Raw genomic sequence first — 19,155 nt, 5'->3', positions numbered from 1 at the left:
TGCGGCAAGCACACACACACAGACGCGCGCACACACACACACACACACACACACACACACACACACACACACACACACACACACACACCACACACACACACACACACAGAGAGAGAGAGAGGAAAGAAAGAGAGAGAGAAAGACAGAGAGAGAGGGGGAAAGGAGAGGGAGAGGAGAGGGAAAGAGAGAGGGAGAGGAGTGGAATAGGTATCCATAACTCTGGTTTTCTGATTTATCTAGGACAAAATGGCATCAAAGTTTGAAGAAGATCTCACCTGTCCTGTGTGCTGTGACATCTACAAGGATCCTGTCATACTGCCGTGTGCTCACAGTGTGTGTAAGGCCTGTCTGCAGCAGTTCTGGGAGAAGAAGGGATCCAGAGAATGTCCCTACTGCAGGAGGAAATGCTCAAAAGAGTTTCTTCCACCCAGCATGGCGTTAAGGAACCTGTGTGAGACCTTCTTACAGGAGAGGAGTCAGAGGGCTTCAGCAGGGTCTGATGCACTCTGCCTTCATCATGGTGAGAAACTCAAGCTCTTCTGTCTGGAGGACCAAGAAACTGTGTGTTTGGTTTGCAGAGACTCAAAGAAACATAAAAATCACAACTTCAGTCCCATAGATGAAGCAGCACTTGAACACAAGGTGAGAATCTAGTAGTGTAAATTATGTCCACTCCAGTAACCTAATCCCTTAACTAATGTAGCGATTATTATTTTTTGATATTGTGATTTGTGATAAAATAATGATCATTCCTTTCAGGGAGAGCTCAAGATCAAATTGCAGCCTTTACAAGAGAAACTGAAGAAATTAGAAGAAGTTAAACTCCTCTGTGACCAAACGGCAGCTCACATTAAGGTGAGACATGTTTCAGAGAAAGACGTTCATTTGAGGGTTGGAGATGTATTACACATTTACCTGAGTAATTATGACATTTATTTGTGTTGTGTTATTATTATATGTTTTTTGTTTTTAGACCCAGGTCCATACCACCGAGAAGCAAATCAAAGAGGAGTTTGAGAAGCTTCACCAGTTTCTACGAGATGAAGAGGCATCCAGGATATCTGCACTGAGGGAGGAAGAGGAGCAGAAGAGTCAGATGATGAAGGAGAAGATTGAAAAGCTGAGCAAAGAGATCTCATCTCTTTCAGAATCAATCAGAGCCATAGAAGAGGAGATGGAAGCTGATGATGTCACTTTCCTGCAGGTAGGTTACACTCCATCTTTAGGCAATGAGATCATTATTGTGTCTTCGCCTGCCGGAAGGTAGCCTAACTTGGGTTGTCCGGCTGTACATGAGTCTGTGCGTTTGTTTGTTTGTTTATTTGTTTGTTGTAATGAATCAGACACACTTGTATGAAACTACTGCATTAGAATCAGTGCTTTGACATTTTAAAACTGGCATTCAATGAGATGGCCTGAATCATGAAATCATACAGCATGTTTTATATCTGAACCTCTCAACAGATATTATCAGTAACCTTTTCACTCTTTATTTGTCCATCAGTTACTGTGGTGAACAGAGCTTAGCAGAGGAAATGAAAAGATAGCTTCACAGACTGAGAATATTACAGTGTACAGGATAACACATAATAGGGCCTACTGTATGTGTGCATGCGTGTATATATGTCATTACTTGTCTGCATAAGTATGTGTCATCGAGTGTTGAAAGGCATGGTACTGATGAATGCAACTCACAAAATGAATAAAATAAATAAATGCAAAGGTGGTTTTAACAATATTCTATTTCTTTCCAGAACTACAAGAGCACAGTGAAAAGGTGAGTGATGTGCCTCCTGTCTCTCTCTTGTCTGTGGTTCTGAATCCAAACCCACACAGCAGCACTGACTCCTGAATGTTATTCCAGAGCCCAGCGCACACTGCAGAATCCAGATAAGCTTTCGGGAGCTCTGTTCAATGTGGCAAAGCACCTGGGCAACTTGAAGTTCAGAGTCTGGGAGAAAATGCAGGAGATTGTTCAACTCAGTGAGTAAAGACACACACACACACACACACACACACACACACACACACACACACACACACACACACACACACACACACACACACACACACACACACACACACACACACACACACACACACACACACACACACACACACACATAAACACACACACACTGGCACCAACCAACCGGCCAAATGCTGGTAAAACTTGGCTGTGGCTGGTAACAATTTCAATAACTCAAACTGTAACACTCAAACTGTCCGCACCAGTCGGAACTAAAGTGCTTACCTACTAACCTCCCACGGTCATACAGGGATCTGCAATGTTCTGTATGTGACTATTTGTTACCCAGATAAGCCTGCTGAAATCCATGTTGTCGTTATGGTACGTAAAAGAAAAAACAAGTATTGTTCAGTTCGCATCGCAAACCAACTTTCTCTTCCCACACGCTCAGACTTTCGGTTCGAGATCGGGTGCAATGGGCACTGGCACAGTTCTGTGTCGGCCTGAACGTGCCTTTATTGTTCAGCTTCTGTGTGTTTTCTTCCTCTCTGCAGCTCCTGTTACTCTGGACCCCAACACTGCACGCCCACAACTGATCCTGTCCGAGGATCTGACCAGTGTGAGGCGTGGTGATAAGAAACAGCAGCTGCCTGATAATCCAGAGAGATTTGATAAGGGTCTCTCTCTCCTAGGCTCTGAGGGCTTTAACTCAGGGACACACTGCTGGGATGTGGAGGTTGGGGACAACACATGGTGGATTGTGGGTGTGATGGCAGAGTCTCTCCAGAGGAAGGGAGACTTCACATCCTTGAGTGGGTGGTGGTTTGTGCATTATCATGATGGTAAATATGGAGCGCGTGCCCCACCACAACCCTCCACTCTCCTCACAGTGAAGCAGAAACTCCAGAGGATCAAAGTGCAGCTGGACTGGGACAGAGGAAAGCTGTCATTCTCTGACCCCGATAATAACACTCATTTACACACCTTCACACACACTTTCACTGAGAGAGTGTTTCCCTATTTGAATACTGGTTGTAATGCCTGTCCTCTGAGGATGCTACCAGTGAAGACCTCTATAAAAGTAGAGCAGCACAAATAGACAAATTGAGCTGTGTGTGTGTGTGTGTGTGTGTGTGTGTGTGTGTGTGTGTGTGTGTGTGTGTGTGTGTGTGTGTGTGTGTGTGTGTGTGTGTGTGTGTGTGTGTGTGTGTGTGTGCATTCGTACATGCGTGCATGCGGGCGTGGGTGCATGCGTGTGTGCATTCATATGACATGCATGTGTGCACCTTTTCTTGCATATGTGTGTATGTGTGTGTGCGCATGTATTGATGCAAGACCTGTGCTGTGCTATTGTCATATTGTACTGTATGTTAGAGTCCTTTTTATTTGTCCATAATGCCATACCAGTCAAGACCACCAATCCATCCAGGGTCAGGAATTAGTGAGGCCTTACAGGCCAAATTAACATTTTGTGATAGCATGAATTTATTTGACTTTGTGTTAAAACTGTGTCTTCATTACACGTTGTCTTTAATTTCTCTTTCTAATGGTGTAGAATAATAGTGGTAGAGTGGTGTGTGTGTGTGTGTGCGCGTGTATTGATGCAAGACCAGTGCTGTGCTATTGTCATATTGTACTGCATGTTAGAGTCCTTTTTAATTCTCCATAATGCCATACCAGTCAAGACCAGCAATCCATCCAGGGTCAGGAATTAGTGAGGCCTTACGGGTCAAATTTTGTGATGGCATGAATTTATTTGACTTTGTGTGAAAACTGTGTCTAAATTACACTTTGTCTTTAATTTCTCTTACTAATGGTGTGTATAGAATAATGGCGGTGTGTCTAGTGTATAGTGTGTGTGTGTGTGTGTGTGTGTGTGTGTGTGTGTGTGTGTGTGTGTGTGTGTGTGTGTGTGTGTGTGTGTGTGTGTGTGTGTGTGTGTGTGTGTGTGTGTGTGTGTGTGTGTGTGTGTGTGTGTGTGTGTGTCCTCTGGGAGCATGTACTGTCTCCAACCTGCTGCTCTCCTCATTGAGGGGTGAAGAACTGACACCACACATTAGTATTAGTCTAAACCTACTTGTGTTCCCCACATTGCATTAAAAGGTTTGGGTCATCATTTTATCCTTTGTTGAGCTTTTGACAAATCATCTTCATATTCACATAATACATGTTTTAACAGTGCTATTAATAAAAACCTACTATTTGCTTTCAAACTCTTGCTATTGTCATTCTGTATTTCCTTGAAACGTGCAACTTGAGGCCCATTCACTCAACAACAGCCCAAAAAATCAGTACGGGTCTCTGCATACACTTGATACATTCATTCATTTTCGTTTTAGTGAGGCATTTCTTTGAAAAGGTGTGTTGAATGTGTGCAGATTGAGAAAGCATTGATAGTTTGAAATAGTTGCAAAAATGTCTAACAGTGTTCATTATAGTTTTTAAAATAAAAATAAAGCCTAATGGAAATCTCATGTTTGATGGCAAAATATGTGTGGCTTGTGGCCTAGGGATACAAGGCAAAGTTTTACTCAATATCTCACCAAAGCACGATTCAAAGGACATTTTCTCATTTGCAATAGGGATGTTGAATGGGGAAACGTCCCCAAAAAGTTCTGCTTATGTTGACTGTGAGGAAACTTTATTGTTTTCCCCATGGAGGCGGGGCATCAGTGAAGCATGAGGACGCGAGCAAGAGGAGAGGACGGGAGGTCAGATAATGACCCCTTGTTGGGTGAGCTGTATGTGTCCTGACTCCTGCCTGCAAATAAAGTCAGTACCGCATGTATCCAGCAGATGGCAGCAGCAGAGCAAGTACTAGAGTAGAGTATATTTTACGTATTATACGCACGCAAGCTGAGACACACACATGCAGAGGCACACAGGCCTGCACACCCATATGGCACATTGGAAGAAACATAATATTAGACACAGTCACGTGCTGAAACCCTGACACAGACAAAGAGACCATTCAGTTCAGTGTTCAGTTCAGTGTTCAGCTCATGTGTGTTACTGTCATTCACATCACAATTCCACACCACTCATACTGCCCACACCAGTCAGGACTAAAGTTCTTACCTACTAACCTCCCACGGTCATACCAGGCTCTGCACTGTTCTGTATGTGACTATTTTTTACCCAGATAAACCTGCTGACATCCACATTGTTGTCATGGTACAAAGAAAAAAAAAAGTATTGTTCAGTTCGCATCGCAAACAACTGTCCAGTCATGCACGCTCAGACTTTCGGTTCGAGATGATGTGCAGGAACGGGCACGTCACAGTTCTATGTCGGCCTGAACGTGCCTTTATTGTTCGGCTTCTGTGTGTTTTCTTCCTCTCTGCAGCTCCTGTTACTCTGGACCCCAACACTGCACACCCACAACTCATCCTGTCTGAGGATCTGACCAGTGTGAGACATGGTGATAAGAAACGGCAACTTCCTGGTAATCCAGAGAGATTTGATGAGTATTGCTGTGTCCTGGGCTCTGAGGGCTTTAACTCGGGGACACACTGCTGGGATGTGGAGGTTGGAGACAACACTTCATTTATTGTAGGTGTGATCAGTGGTGTAGTCTACGTAGAACGCAGGTATACGGAGTATACCCACTTCAAAATTTCAGGGATTTAAGTATACCCACCACAACAAAAGTAGACTACACTAGTGGGTGTGATGGCAGAGTCTCTCCAGAGCAATGGGGACTTCACATCCTTGAGTGGGCGGTGGTATGCGTTTATCGTGATGGTAAATATGGAGTGTGTGCCCCACCACAGCCCTCCACTCTTCACACAGTGAAGCAGAAACTCCAGAGGATCAGAGTGCAGCTGGACTGGGACAAGGGAAAGCGGACTTTCTCTGACCCTGATAATAACACTCATTTACACACCTTCACACACACTTTCACTGAGAGAATGTTTCCATATTTTGGTACTGGTTGTAATGCAGTCCTCTGAGGATGCTACCAGTGAAGAACCTGATAAGAGTAGAGCAGCACATATAGAGCGGTGTGTGTGTGTGTGAGAGAGAGAGAGGGGGGGGAGAGAGAGAGAGAGAGAGAGAGAGAGAGAGAGAGAGAGAGAGAGAGAGAGAGAGAGAGAGAGAGAGAGAATGCACAGCACTAACATAATTTGCTTTGTAAGACTTGTCTTGATATGGTCTTCCTGTGTCATGTTACAGGTCCTTGACCAGGGTCAGACATTACTGAGACCTTAGAGGCCAAATTGACATTTTTTTTAATAACTTGAATGTAGTTGATTCATAAAGAAAAGCTTTTGTTAAAATAACACTTTTTCATTAATGATTGCATCTTCCTCTTGTCTAATGGTGTATAGAATAGTAGTAGAGTAAAGGGTGTGTGTCCTCTGGGAGCATGTTCTGGCCCAACCTGCTGCTCTCCCCATAGGGGTACAAGTCCAAATATTATTATTCCAAACATTGCCAGTCTTCCCCACCTGGCATGTATAAACATTTGGGTACGCCTTTGGAGAAATCATTTTATATTTCATTAAGATTTTGAAGCAGCATCTCCATTTGTATATGAGACACATGTTATAAATGAAACAGTGCCATTAATAAAGATTACTTGTCAAACAAGTCTCCCTGTTGTCATTTTGTCTTTCCTTGAGATGTGTGACTCGAGGACAATTCACTCGACCAATCAGCTGTCAGCAGATGTGGAGCTCATCAGTCATGAGGGGTTTGTTTTCATCCTCCTCACCCACATGTGCTACAAACTAACACAGTTTTCAGTATTATGAAGGTATTTTTGAAAAGGTGCGTTGAAGTAGTTCTAAAAAGGTGTAACAGCTGTCTGCAGATGTGGAGCTCAATGTTCAGGTTTGTTTTCATCCTTCTCACCCACCACATGTGCTCCACATCCCTCCAGTCCTTGGGCCTGTACTAAGGAGCTGGTTCAGGAGTAAATTAAGTTAAGTTAAGACGTAAATCATTTAATAGAAGAGCCTGGAGTCCTCTGGGTTCTAAAGACAATGAGGACTCCAGGCTCCTCTATTAGATGATTTACCTCTTAACTCAACCTGCTTTACTCCTGAACCAGCTTCTTAGTACAGGCCCCTCTTGTCTCCCAGGTAAGGGCGTCTCCTCAGTGGGAATGAGGTCCATCAGGTTGACATATTATGTTCCTTCTTGCATCAAAACCTTTTATTTTCAAAGATCTACTGTACTTTGTGACATTAGTGTGACAGTATTTTTCAACTGTGAATTTTAATTAATATCACATAATTATCTACCATTTTTTACAAAATGTCTAAAGGTTTAATACCTTGTATATTATGTACTGTAGCTCAGTCATGTATTATTTCTTGTTGTGAAAATCCTCAGAAATGTGGAATGTCAAAATGGGGTCTTGTGACAAAAAATGTTTGGAAACTTTAAAGAGATTGAGAAGACAAAACCGTTAATCAGTTGCTTTGAAGGATTTGCTAATGTTACTGACCTACGTTAGCTTGACTATCTCCTGCAGTGGAATACCCTAGACTACAGTACCTGCTGCTTCTGTCTGTCTGAGTCCCTCCCTCTTCCCCTCTCCCTCTCGCTCTTCCCCTCTCCCTTCCTCCTTTGGGAATGAGGAAGTGAAGGCTGAGGTACAGAAGGCACTCGTAACACTTGAACAGGTGTGTGACACTTTTTACTTAAATAGTAATAGTAATAGTAATAATACATATTTTCCTTTCGTTTAATGGCTTGCAGAATGAATGGAGGATGTTTTCATTAATACATTGACAGTTAAAACTTTGAGATTGGTTGCTATTCCACCAAATCAAAAGTGAAAGTAAACGGGCTGCAACAGGTGTCGAGAGCTGGTGTATCCTCCTAGTACTTTAAACTTTGACAATTATGGAATTTTCTTGCACTGTTTTGGTTCAAATATTGCAATTAGGTTGACGTAATGTAATATTTTGGAACGTCCCCATTTCATGAATTCATATGTTCCTGATCAGCTGGCAACATTCATCCAGTGGCCATTAGTTGTACGGCAAGACACACACACACACACACACACACACACACACACACACACACACACACACACACACACACACACACACACACACACACACACACACACACACAGAACGAGAGAGAACTGAACAAGACTGTAAATTATGAATTGGGCAGTGATCTGCAGCAATCTCTCATGCAGGATTGGAATATATCCACGACTATGTTTTATCATGTATAGGAAATGGCATCAAAGTTCGAAGAAGATCTCACCTGTCCTGTGTGCTGTGACATCTACAACGATCCTGTCATACTGACGTGTTCTCACAGTTTATGTAAGGCTTGCCTGCAGCAGTTCTGGGAGAAGAAGGGATCCAGAGAATGTCCTTATTGCAGGAGGAAATGCTCAAAAGACTTTTATCCACCCAGCATGGCGTTAAGGAACTTGTGTGAGACCTTCCTACAGGAGAGGAGTCAGAGAGCTTCAGCAGGGTCTGAGATGCTCTGCCTTCAGCACAGTGAGAAACTCAAGGCCTTCTGTCTGGATGATAAAGAAACTGTGTGCTGGGTTTGTCGAGACTCAAAGAAACATAAAAATCACAACTTCAGTCCCATAGATGAAGCAGCACTTGAACAAAAGGTGATAAATTATTCATATTACATGGTGTTGTAACTTAATCCCTGTAATCATTTACCAAATGTTATTTTGACATTATTTTGTGACCTCAATATGTCCATTCCTTTCAGGATGAGCTCAAGATCAAACTGCATCCCTTAAAGGAGAAACTGAAGACATTTGAAGACGTTAAACTCCTCTGTGATCAAACAACAGCTCACATTAAGGTGAGACATGGATCAGTACAGGAAGAAATGTCATGTTGATTTGAGGGTTTACAGATAAAATGTAACTGAATAATTGTCATCACATTTCCGTTATGTGTCTTGTCTTATACAGTATGTGTCTAATGTGTTTGTTTGTAGACTCAAGTTCATAACACTGAGAAGCAGATCAAGGAGGAGTTTGAGAAGCTTCACCAGTTCCTACGAGATGAAGAAGCAGACAGGATATCTGCACTGAGGGAGGAAGAGGAGCAGAAGAGTCAGATGATGAAGGATAAGATTGAAAAGCTGAGCAGAGAGATCTCATCTCTTTCAGAAACAATCAGAGCCATAGAGGAGCAGATGGAAGCTGATGATGTCACGTTCCTGCAAGTAGGTCACTATCTGCCTTTATGCAGAAAGTACACTGGGTTGTCAGGCTGTGCGTGAGTGCAGGGTTTTTTGTTTGTAATGAATCACACACACTTGCATTAAATCAATGTTTTGGTATTTTAAATCAGGTATGAGATTTGCTGAATCAAATCATACAGTAGTAGGCTATGTTTTCTTTCTGAACCTCCCAACAGATTCTTTCTTCCTTTTCACTCTTTGTTTGTCCATCAGTTACTGTGGTGAACAGAGCTGTTAGTAAAAAGGAAATAGCTTCACAGATACCTACCTTCACAGATAGCTTCACAGACTGAGAACAGGGTAATGCATACCGGTAATATGTGTTTATGCGTGTAAATCAAAAGATAGCTTCACAGACTGAGAACATAACAGGATAATGCATAATACACATATACATACTGTGTGTGTATGTGTGTATCTTTGTCAGGCACAGAGTGTTGAAAAGCATGGTATTGATGACTGTTATTCACAAAATGAACAAAATGAATAAACACAAAACAAGGTGGTTTTAACAATATTCTGTTTCTTTCCAGAGCTACAAGAGCACAGTGAAAAGGTGAGTGATGTGCCTCCTGTCTCTCTCTCTTTCTGAACTATTCTGAACCCAAACCCACACAACAGCACTGACTCCTGAATGTTATTCCAGAGCCCAGTGTACTCTGCAGAATCCAGAGAAGCTTTCAGGAGCTCTGATCAATGTGGCAAAGCACTTGAGCAACTTGAAGTTCAGAGTCTGGGAGAAAATGCAGGAGATTGTTCAATTCAGTAAGTACACACACACACACACACACACACACACACACACACACACACACACACACACACACACACACACACACACACACACACACACACACACACACACACACACACACACACACACACACACACACACACAAATATATATGCTGAATTAATTACGGAAATTCACACCCCCAGATGCACGCAAACATGCACACACACAGACACAGACACACACACACACACACACACACACACACACACACACACACACACACACACACACACACACCACACACACACACACACACACACACACACACACACCACACAACACACACACACACACACACACACACAGACACAGACACACACACACACACACACACACACACATATATATATATATATTGTGCAAACCTTCAAACAAACATACAACTTGGTCAATCACATGTACACACATACACACCTCTGGACTCTCCTCTGCTCTCCTGTGAGACCACCTGACTCTACAGCACTATCAGGAATACTACTGTTATATATGACTCTCTACACTATCAGGAATACTACTGTTATATATGACTCTCTATACTACACTATCAGGAATACTACTGTTATATATGACTCTCTATACTACACTATCAGGAATACTACTGTTATATATGACTCTACACTATCAGGAATACTACTGTTATATATGACTCTATACTACACTATCAGGAATACTACTGTTATATATGACTCTATACTACACTATCAGGAATACTACTGTTATATATGACTCTATACTACACTATCAGGAATACTACTGTTATATGACTCTATGCTGCACTATCAGGAATACTACTGTTATATATGACTCTATATACACTATCAGGAATACTACTGTTACTTATGACTTGACTATACTGCACTATCAGGAATACTACTGTTATATATGACTCTCTATACACTATCAGGAATACTACTGTTATATATGACTCTATACTATCAGGAATACTACTGTTATATATGACTCTACACTATCAGGAATACTACTGTTATATATGACTCTCTATACTACACTATCAGGAATACTACTGTTATATATGACTCTATACTACACTATCAGGAATACTACTGTTATATATGACTCTCTATACTACACTATCAGGAATACTACTGTTATATATGACTCTATACTACACTATCAGGAATACTACTGTTATATATGACTCTCTATACTACACTATCAGGAATACTACTGTTATATATGACTCTCTATAGGCCTACTAGAGGATGACATTTTTCAGGGATTCCCGTGGGTGCCGCAGGTCCCCCGGGATTCCCGCAGGATGGGAGTCCAAATTGTAAAGATGAACGGGAGCAGGCAGGAGCGGGAATAAAGATGAATGGAAGCAGGCAGGAGCGGAAATAAAAACGAACGGGAGCGGGGATGCCTTATTTTTTCTTTAAAAAACAAACAAAAAAAGCCTCGTTGTTTTGAAAGAACAAGATTGCGGTTGATTTTGAGTGGGAGTGGGCAGGATTGGGAGACATTCTTTTCAGGAGTGGACGGGATGGGATTTGTTTCTTTTACTCCAGTCCGGGATGGGACGGGATGGGATTTTTTTTCTGGGACCGGGATGGGACGGGAGTGAAAATCCACTCCCGTGTCATGCTCTAAGGCCTACTACACTATCAGTAATACTACTGTTATATATGACTCTCTATACTACACTATCAGGAATACTACTGTTATATATGACTCTCTATACTACACTATCAGGAATACTACTGTTATATATGACTCTCTATACTACACTATCAGGAATACTACTGTTATGACTCTCTATACTACACTCTCAGGAATACTACTGTTATATATGACTCTCTCTACTATCAGGAATACTACTGTTATATATGACTCTCTCTACTATCAGGAATACTACTGTTATATGACTCTCTGTACTACTGCACAATCTTCCCTCTGGACATTTATAATCTTTTAAAATCATTTCGGTACTACCACACACCACACTTTTAAGCCTGATTTATGCTTCAGATGCATAGCCTCTGCGTCCGTCAAATCTGTGGCTGAGCGCGACCACGCCCCCCACGCAGAGGCTCTGCACCTGTCATCCAGCGCCTCAAAAAAATCCTGACCATCCGTCGGGCGGACGCGAAGGATGCAGACAAGAAGGCGCTGTGATTGGTCATCTAACTACTTCCTTATTCTCGTGGCAGCGCAGTGCCGGTAGCTAGAACAAACCTGTCTATATTCTGTTAATATTAACGCTTTCTTTCTACGTAGTGTACGGCTACCCTGTTGTTCTCCTCAACCGAATGTGAACACACATTGGCAGAGTCAAATGTTTCCATGCTCTCATTTTCTGCACGTAAAACAGACTGGGTATGTCAAATAATGATACCAGTACATTGCCTTTGCAGTTTGTGTGAAAATACTTAGCTAACTGAGCTAGAAAGCAACAATGCTTAATAATGGTGGTCAATATTGCTTAGTAATGGCCGCAGTGCTTGCAATGTAGTGAAGGTAATCGCGCTATTTGAAATGTGTCTTGCGACATGAGCCAGATGGGCGCAGTTGCATAAATGCAAAGCTGGTTCGTGAGCACTCCCAAGCGACATTTGACGAGCAGCATTGCTGAAGTCTAATCTGCCCTTTACACTGTGCACTATTTGTGTAGACTTCTTGCACACCTCCTTTAGCCAGGTGTGGAGGAGTGGAACCCCTGGGTCACCAACCATGCAGCCTTTACGTTTATTTGTAGGCCTATACCTGACTACCTCTATTCGCCCTATAATGACACTTTGATTCTTATGACACCATGTTTGACTGCTTTTTGTATCTCTTTCTTCTTCATTTACTATCTGTATGCGCCCACACACAAACACAAAATTGTACAGCACAGGCACGTCCACACACACAAATCCAAACACCTCTCCACTAAATACTCTACAACATGTGCTGTCCCACACATACAGCCATGCCCCCGTCCCTTACCCACAACACACACACACACACACACACACACACACACGGTCATACCAGGCTCTGCACTGTTCTGTATGTGACCATTTGTTACCCAGATAAACCTGCTGACATCCACATTGTCGTCATGGTACGCAGAGGAAAAACCAAGTATTGTTCAGTTCGCATTGCAAATCAACTTTCTGCTCCGGCACGCTCAGACTTACGGTTTGAGATCGGGTGCCGGAACGGGCACCGGTATGGTTCAATGTCGGCCTAATTGTGCATGAACAAGACATTTGCGAATACATGCCTAACAAATGTTTGATTTTGCTTTGTACATGCCTTACAAGTTACTTATACAGGCACATTGTATGTATTAGTGCTAATAGATGTATCCCTAAAATAAAGTGTTACCGCACAAATATACAGCACACAATACTGTACATTACACACACACACACACACACACACACACACACACACACACACACACACACACACACACACACACACACACACACACACACACACACACACACACACACACACACACACACACACACACACACACACACGGTCATACAGGGCTCTGCACTGTTCTGTATGTGACCATTTGTTACCCAGATAAACCTGCTGACATCCACATTGTAGTAGTAAAAAAGTATTGTTCAGTTCTCATCTATCTCGGCCTGAACGTGCCTTTATTGTTCAGCTTCTGTGTGTTTTCTTCCTCTCTGCAGCTCCTGTTACTCTGGACCCCAACACTGCACACCCAAAACTGATCCTGTCTGAGGATCTGACCAGTGTGAGGCGTGGTGATAAGAAACAGCAGCTTCCTGATAATCCAGAGAGATTTGATAAGGGTCTCTGTCTCCTGGGCTCTGAGGGATTTAACTCAGGGACACACTGCTGGCATGTGGAGGTTGGGGAAAACACATTGTGGGGTGTGGGTGTGATGGCAGAGTCTCTCCAGAGGAGGGGAGACTTCACATCCTTGAGTGGGTGGTGGTATGTGTATTATTGTGATGGTAAGTATGGAATGTGTGCCCCACCACAGCGCCGCACTCTTCTCACAGTGAAGCGGAAACTCCAGAGGATCAAAGTGCAGCTGGACATGGGAGGAGGAAAGCTGTCATTCTCTGACCCTGATAATAACACACATTTACACACCTTCACACACACTTTCACTGAGAGAATGTTTCCATATTTTCATACTGCTTGTAATGCATGTCCTCTGAGGATGCTACTCATGATGACCTCTATAAAATTAGAGCAGCACAAATAGACAAATTGAGCTGTGTGTGTGCGTGCATGCCTATGTGCATGCATGCATGCGTGGGTGTATGGGTGTCTGCATTCATATGACTGTGTACACACATATGCATGAGTGCACATTTTCTTGCATATGTGTGTATGTGTGTGTGCGCATGCATTGATGGAAGACCTGTGCTGTGCTATTGTCATATTTTACTGTATGTTAGAGTCCTTTTTATTTGTCCATAATGCCATACCAGTCAAGACCACCAATCCATCCAGGGTCAGGAATTAGTGAGGCCTTACAGGCCAAATTAACATTTTGTGATGGCATGAATTTATTTGACTTTGTGTTAAAACTCTGTCTTCCTTACACGTTGTCTTTTATTTCTCTTTCTAATGGTGTATAGAATAGTGGTAGAGTGGTGTGTGTGTGTGTGTGTGTGTGTGTGTGTGTGTGTGTGTGTGTGTGTGTGTGTGTGTGTCCGTCCTCTGGGAGCATACTGTCTCCAACCTGCTGCTCTCCTCATTGAGGTGTGAAGAACTGACACTACACATGAATATTAGTCTAAACAGTACTAGTGTTCCCCCTCATTGCATTAAAAGGTTTGGGTAAGCCTCTGAGAAAATCATTACATCAGTTTATCTTTTGTTGAGCTTTTGACAAATCATCTTCATATTCACATAAGAAATGTGTTAACAGTGCTATTAATAAAACCTAGCATACTATTTGCTTCCAAATTCTTGCTATTGTCATTCTGTATTTCCTTGAAACGTGCAACTCGAGGCCCATTCACTCAACAACAGCCAAAAAAATCAGTACGGGTCTCTGCATACACTTGATACATTCATTCATTTTCGGTTTTAGTGAGGCATTTTTTTGAAAAGGTGTGTTGAATGTGTGCAGATTGAGAAAGCATTGATAGTTTGAAATAGTTGCAAAAATGTCTAACAGTGTTCATTATAGTTTTTAAAATAAAAATAAAGCCTAATGGAAATCCCATGTTTGAAGGCAAAATATGTGTGGCTTGTGGCCTAGGGATGCAAGGCAAAGTTTTACTCAATATCTCACCAAAGCACAATTCAAAGGATATTTTCTCATTTGCAATAGGGATGTTGAATGGGGAAACGTCCCCAAAAAGTCGTGCTGATGTTGACTGTGAGGAAACTTTATTGTTTTCCCCACGGAGGTGGGGCATCAGTGAAGCATGAGGACTCGAGCAAGAGAGAGCGGGAGGTCTGATAATGACCCCTTGTTGGGTGAGCTGTATGTGTCCTGACTCCTGCCAGCAAGTAAAGTCAGTACCGCATGTATCCAGCAGATGGCAGCAGCAGAGCAAGGAGTAGAGTAGAGTAGAGCATCATTTCACGCACATAAGCTGAGACACACACATGCAGAGGCACACAGGCCCACACACCCATACGGCGCACTCAAATAAACATACTGTTAGACACACCCTGACACACACATAGAGACTATTCAGCTCAGTGTTCAGTTCAGTGTTCAGCTCATGTGTGTTACTGTCATTCACATCACAATTCCACACCACTCATACTGCCCACACCAGTCAGAACTAAAGTTCTTACCTACTAACCACCTACGGTCATACCAGGCTCTGCACTGTTCTGTATGTGACTATTTTTTACCCAGATAAACCTGCTGACATCCACATTGTTGTCATGGTACAAAGCAAAAAAAACACCAAGTAGGCCTATTGTTCAGTTCGCATCGCAAACAACTGTCCAGTCATGCACGCTCAGACTTTCGGTTCGAGATTATGTGCAGGAACGGGCACGTCACAGTTCTATGTCGGCCTGAACGTGCCTTTATTGTTCAGCTTCTGTGTGTTTTCTTCCTCTCTGCAGCTCCTGTTACTCTGGACCCCAACACTGCACACCCAGAACTCATCCTGTCTGAGGATCTGACCAGTGTGAGATTTGGTGATAAGAAACAGCAGCTTAACCCACAGAGATTTGATGAGTATTGTTGTCTCCTGGGCTCTGAGGGCTTTAACTCAGGGACACACTGCTGGGATGTGGAGGTTGGGGACAACACTTCATGGATTGTAGGTGTGATGGCAGAGTCTCTCCAGAGGAATGGAGACTTCACATCCTTGATTGGGCGGTGGTATGCGTTTTATCATGATGGTAAATATGGAGTGTGTGCCCCACCACAGCCCTCCACTCTTCACATCGTGAAGAAGGAACTCCAGATCAGAGTGCAGCTGGACTGGGACAAGGGAAAGCGGACATTCTCTGACCCTGTGTGTGTGAGAGAGAGAGAGAGAGAGAGAGAGAGAGAGAGAGAGAGAGAGAGAGAGAGAGAGAGAGAGAGAGAGAGAGAAGAGAAGAGAGAGAGAGAAGAGAAGAGAGAGAGAGAGAGAGAGAGAGAGAGAGAGAGAGAGAGAGAGAGAGAGAGAGAGAACGCACTAACACATTATTTGCTTTGTAAGACATGGTCGTGCTGTGTCATGTTACAGTCCTTGACCACCAATACAGGGTACATTACTGGGGACATTACTGAGACCTAGAGGCCAAATTCACCATTATTTCATGACTGGAATGTAGTTGATTCCTAAAGAAAAGTTTTTGTTAAAATGACACTTTTTCATGAATGATTGCCTTTCTCTTGTCTAATGGAATATAGAAGAGTAGTAGTAGAGTAAAGAGTGTGTGTCCTCTGGGAGAATGCACTGGCCCAACCTGCTGCTCTCCTCATAGGGGTACAAGTCCAAATATTAGTCCAAACAGTGCTAGTCTTCTCCACATGGCATATAAACATTTGGGTACGTCTTTGGAGAAATCATTAGATCATTTTATTTTATATTTCATTGAGTTTTTGAAGCAGCATCTCCTTTTGGATATGAGAAACATGTTAAATGAAACAGTGCCATTAATGAAGATTACTATTTGTATTCAAACAAGTCTCTGTGTTGTCATTTTATCTTTCCTTGAGATGTGTGACTCGAGGACAATTCACTCGACCAATCAGCTGTCAGCAGATGTGGAGCTCATCAGTCATGAGGGGTTTGTTTTCATCCTCCTCACCCACATGTGCTACAAAACTAACACAGTTTTCAGTATTATGAAGGTATTTTTGAAAAGGTGCGTAACGTGCGTTGAAGTAGTTCTAGAAAGGTGTAACAGCTGTCTGCAGATGTGGAGCTCAATGTTCATGTTTGTTTTCATCCTCCTCACCCACATGTGCTACAAAACTAACACAGTTTTCAGTATTATGAAGGTATTTTTGAAAAGGTATGTTGAAATAGTTCTAAAAAGGTGTAACAGCTGTCGCAGATGTTGAGTTCAATGTTCAGGTTTGTTTTCATCCTCCTCACCCACATGTGCTCCACATCCCTCCAGTCCTTGGGCCTATACTAAGAAGCTGGTTCAGCAGTAAATTATGTGAATTTAAGAGGTAAATCATCTAATAGAAGAGCCAGGAGTCCTCTGGGTTCTAAAGACAATGAGGACTCCAGGCTCCTCTATTAGATGATTTACCTCTTCACTTAACCTGCTTTACTCCTGAACCAGCTTCTTAGTACAGGCCCCTCTTGTCTCCCAGGTAGGGGCGTCTCCTCAGTGGGAATGAGGTCCATCAGGTTGACATATTATGTTCCTTCTCGCATCAAAAACTTCCATTTTCGAAGATCTACTGTACTTATGACATTGTTTTTTACAATTTAAGTCATCAATATCTATTGGTTTAACACCCTGATATTATGTAGTTCAGTCATGTATTATTTCTTGTGAAAATCCCCAGAAATGTGGGATGTCAAAATGGGGTCTCGTGACAAAAATGGTTGGGAACGCTTAAGCGACAAAGCCATAAATCAGTTGCTTTGAAGGATTTCCCAATGTTACTGACCTACGTTAGCTTGGCTATCTCCTGCAGTGAAATACTCTACCTGCTGCTTCTGCCTGTCTGAGTCCCTCCCTCTTCCCCTCTCCCTTGCCCTCCTTAGATAATAAGGAAGTGAAGGCTAAGGTACAGAGGGCAGCTATTCCTCCGTAACACTTGAACAGGTATGTGACGCTTTTTTCTTTAATAGAAGACTTTTTCCTTTTGTTTAATGGCTTGCAGAATGAATGGGGCATGTTTATATTAATACATTCACAATTAAATTACCTTAATACAGTAGGCTACAGTTAAAACTTCTCATTCCACCAAATCAATATGACAGTAAACGAGCTGCAACAGGTGCCGAGAGCTGGTGTATCAGAAGTAGGCCTACTTTAAACTTTGGCTATTGTGGAATTTTCTTGCAAATATTGCAATTAGGTTGATGTAATGTAATATTTTGGAAAGGAAAGTCCTCATTTTGTGAATTCATATTATGTTCCTGATTAGCTGGTAACATTCATCCAGTGGCCATTAGTTGTACGGCAAGACACACACACACACACACACACACACACACACACACACACACACACACACACACACACACACACACACACACACACACACACACACACACACACACACACACACACACACACACACACATAGAACTGACGAAGACTGTAAATTATTGATTGGGCAGTGACCTGCAGTGATATCTCATGCAGGATTGGAATAGGTAGCCTATCCATGTTTTATTGACTATGTTTTATTGTTTTATCTTGTATAGGAGAAAATGGCATCAAAGTTCGAAGAAGAGCTCACCTGTCCTGTGTGCTGTGACATCTACAAGGATCCTGTCATACTGACGTGTGCTCACAGTGTGTGTAAGGCCTGTCTGCAGCAGTTCTGGGAGAAGAAGGGATCCAGAGAATGTCCCTACTGCAGGAGGAAATGCTCAAAAGGCATTCATCCACCCAACATGGCCTTAAGGAACCTGTGTGAGACCTTCCTACAGGAGAGGAGTCAGAGAGCTTCAGCAGGGTCTGAGGTGCTCTGCAGTCTGCACAGTGAGAAACTCAAGCTCTTCTGTCTAGATGATAAAGAAACTGTGTGTTGGGTTTGCAGAGACTCAGTGAAACACAACAATCACAACATAAGACCCATAGACGAAGCAGCACC

General features: G+C 42.6%; 1 protein-coding gene across 1 annotated transcript; it reads left to right on the top strand.

Annotated features, from left to right (window-relative positions):
• The first annotated feature begins 246 nt into the window (after positions 1 to 246).
• LOC134444071 (uncharacterized) lies at positions 247 to 14,160 on the top strand. The gene is made up of 14 exons (XM_063193540.1): positions 247 to 642; positions 760 to 855; positions 974 to 1,204; positions 1,755 to 1,777; positions 1,865 to 1,983; positions 2,524 to 3,058; positions 7,026 to 7,056; positions 7,558 to 7,602; positions 8,172 to 8,570; positions 8,678 to 8,773; positions 8,912 to 9,142; positions 9,694 to 9,716; positions 9,807 to 9,925; positions 13,616 to 14,160. The coding sequence occupies exons 1-14, from the start codon at positions 247 to 249 to the stop codon at positions 14,158 to 14,160; spliced, it is 2,889 nt and encodes a 962-aa protein (XP_063049610.1).
• Positions 14,161 to 19,155: the final 4,995 nt, after the last annotated feature.

The sequence above is a fragment of the Engraulis encrasicolus genome, unplaced genomic scaffold (genome assembly GCF_034702125.1).
Source record: "Engraulis encrasicolus isolate BLACKSEA-1 unplaced genomic scaffold, IST_EnEncr_1.0 scaffold_445_np1212, whole genome shotgun sequence".
Classification (NCBI taxonomy): Eukaryota; Metazoa; Chordata; class Actinopteri; order Clupeiformes; family Engraulidae; genus Engraulis; species Engraulis encrasicolus.
This window is presented reverse-complemented; position numbering and strand designations above follow the sequence as displayed.

Bases quoted from the DNA above. Each gene is read 5' to 3' on its own strand.
- LOC134444071 (XM_063193540.1), top strand. From the start codon at position 247: ATGGCATCAAAGTTTGAAGAAGATCTCACCTGTCCTGTGTGCTGTGAC. The intron at 643-759 runs GTGAGAATCTAG...CATTCCTTTCAG, and splicing joins AAGCAGCACTTGAACACAAG to GGAGAGCTCAAGATCAAATT. The intron at 1,205-1,754 runs GTAGGTTACACT...ATTTCTTTCCAG, and splicing joins ATGATGTCACTTTCCTGCAG to AACTACAAGAGCACAGTGAA.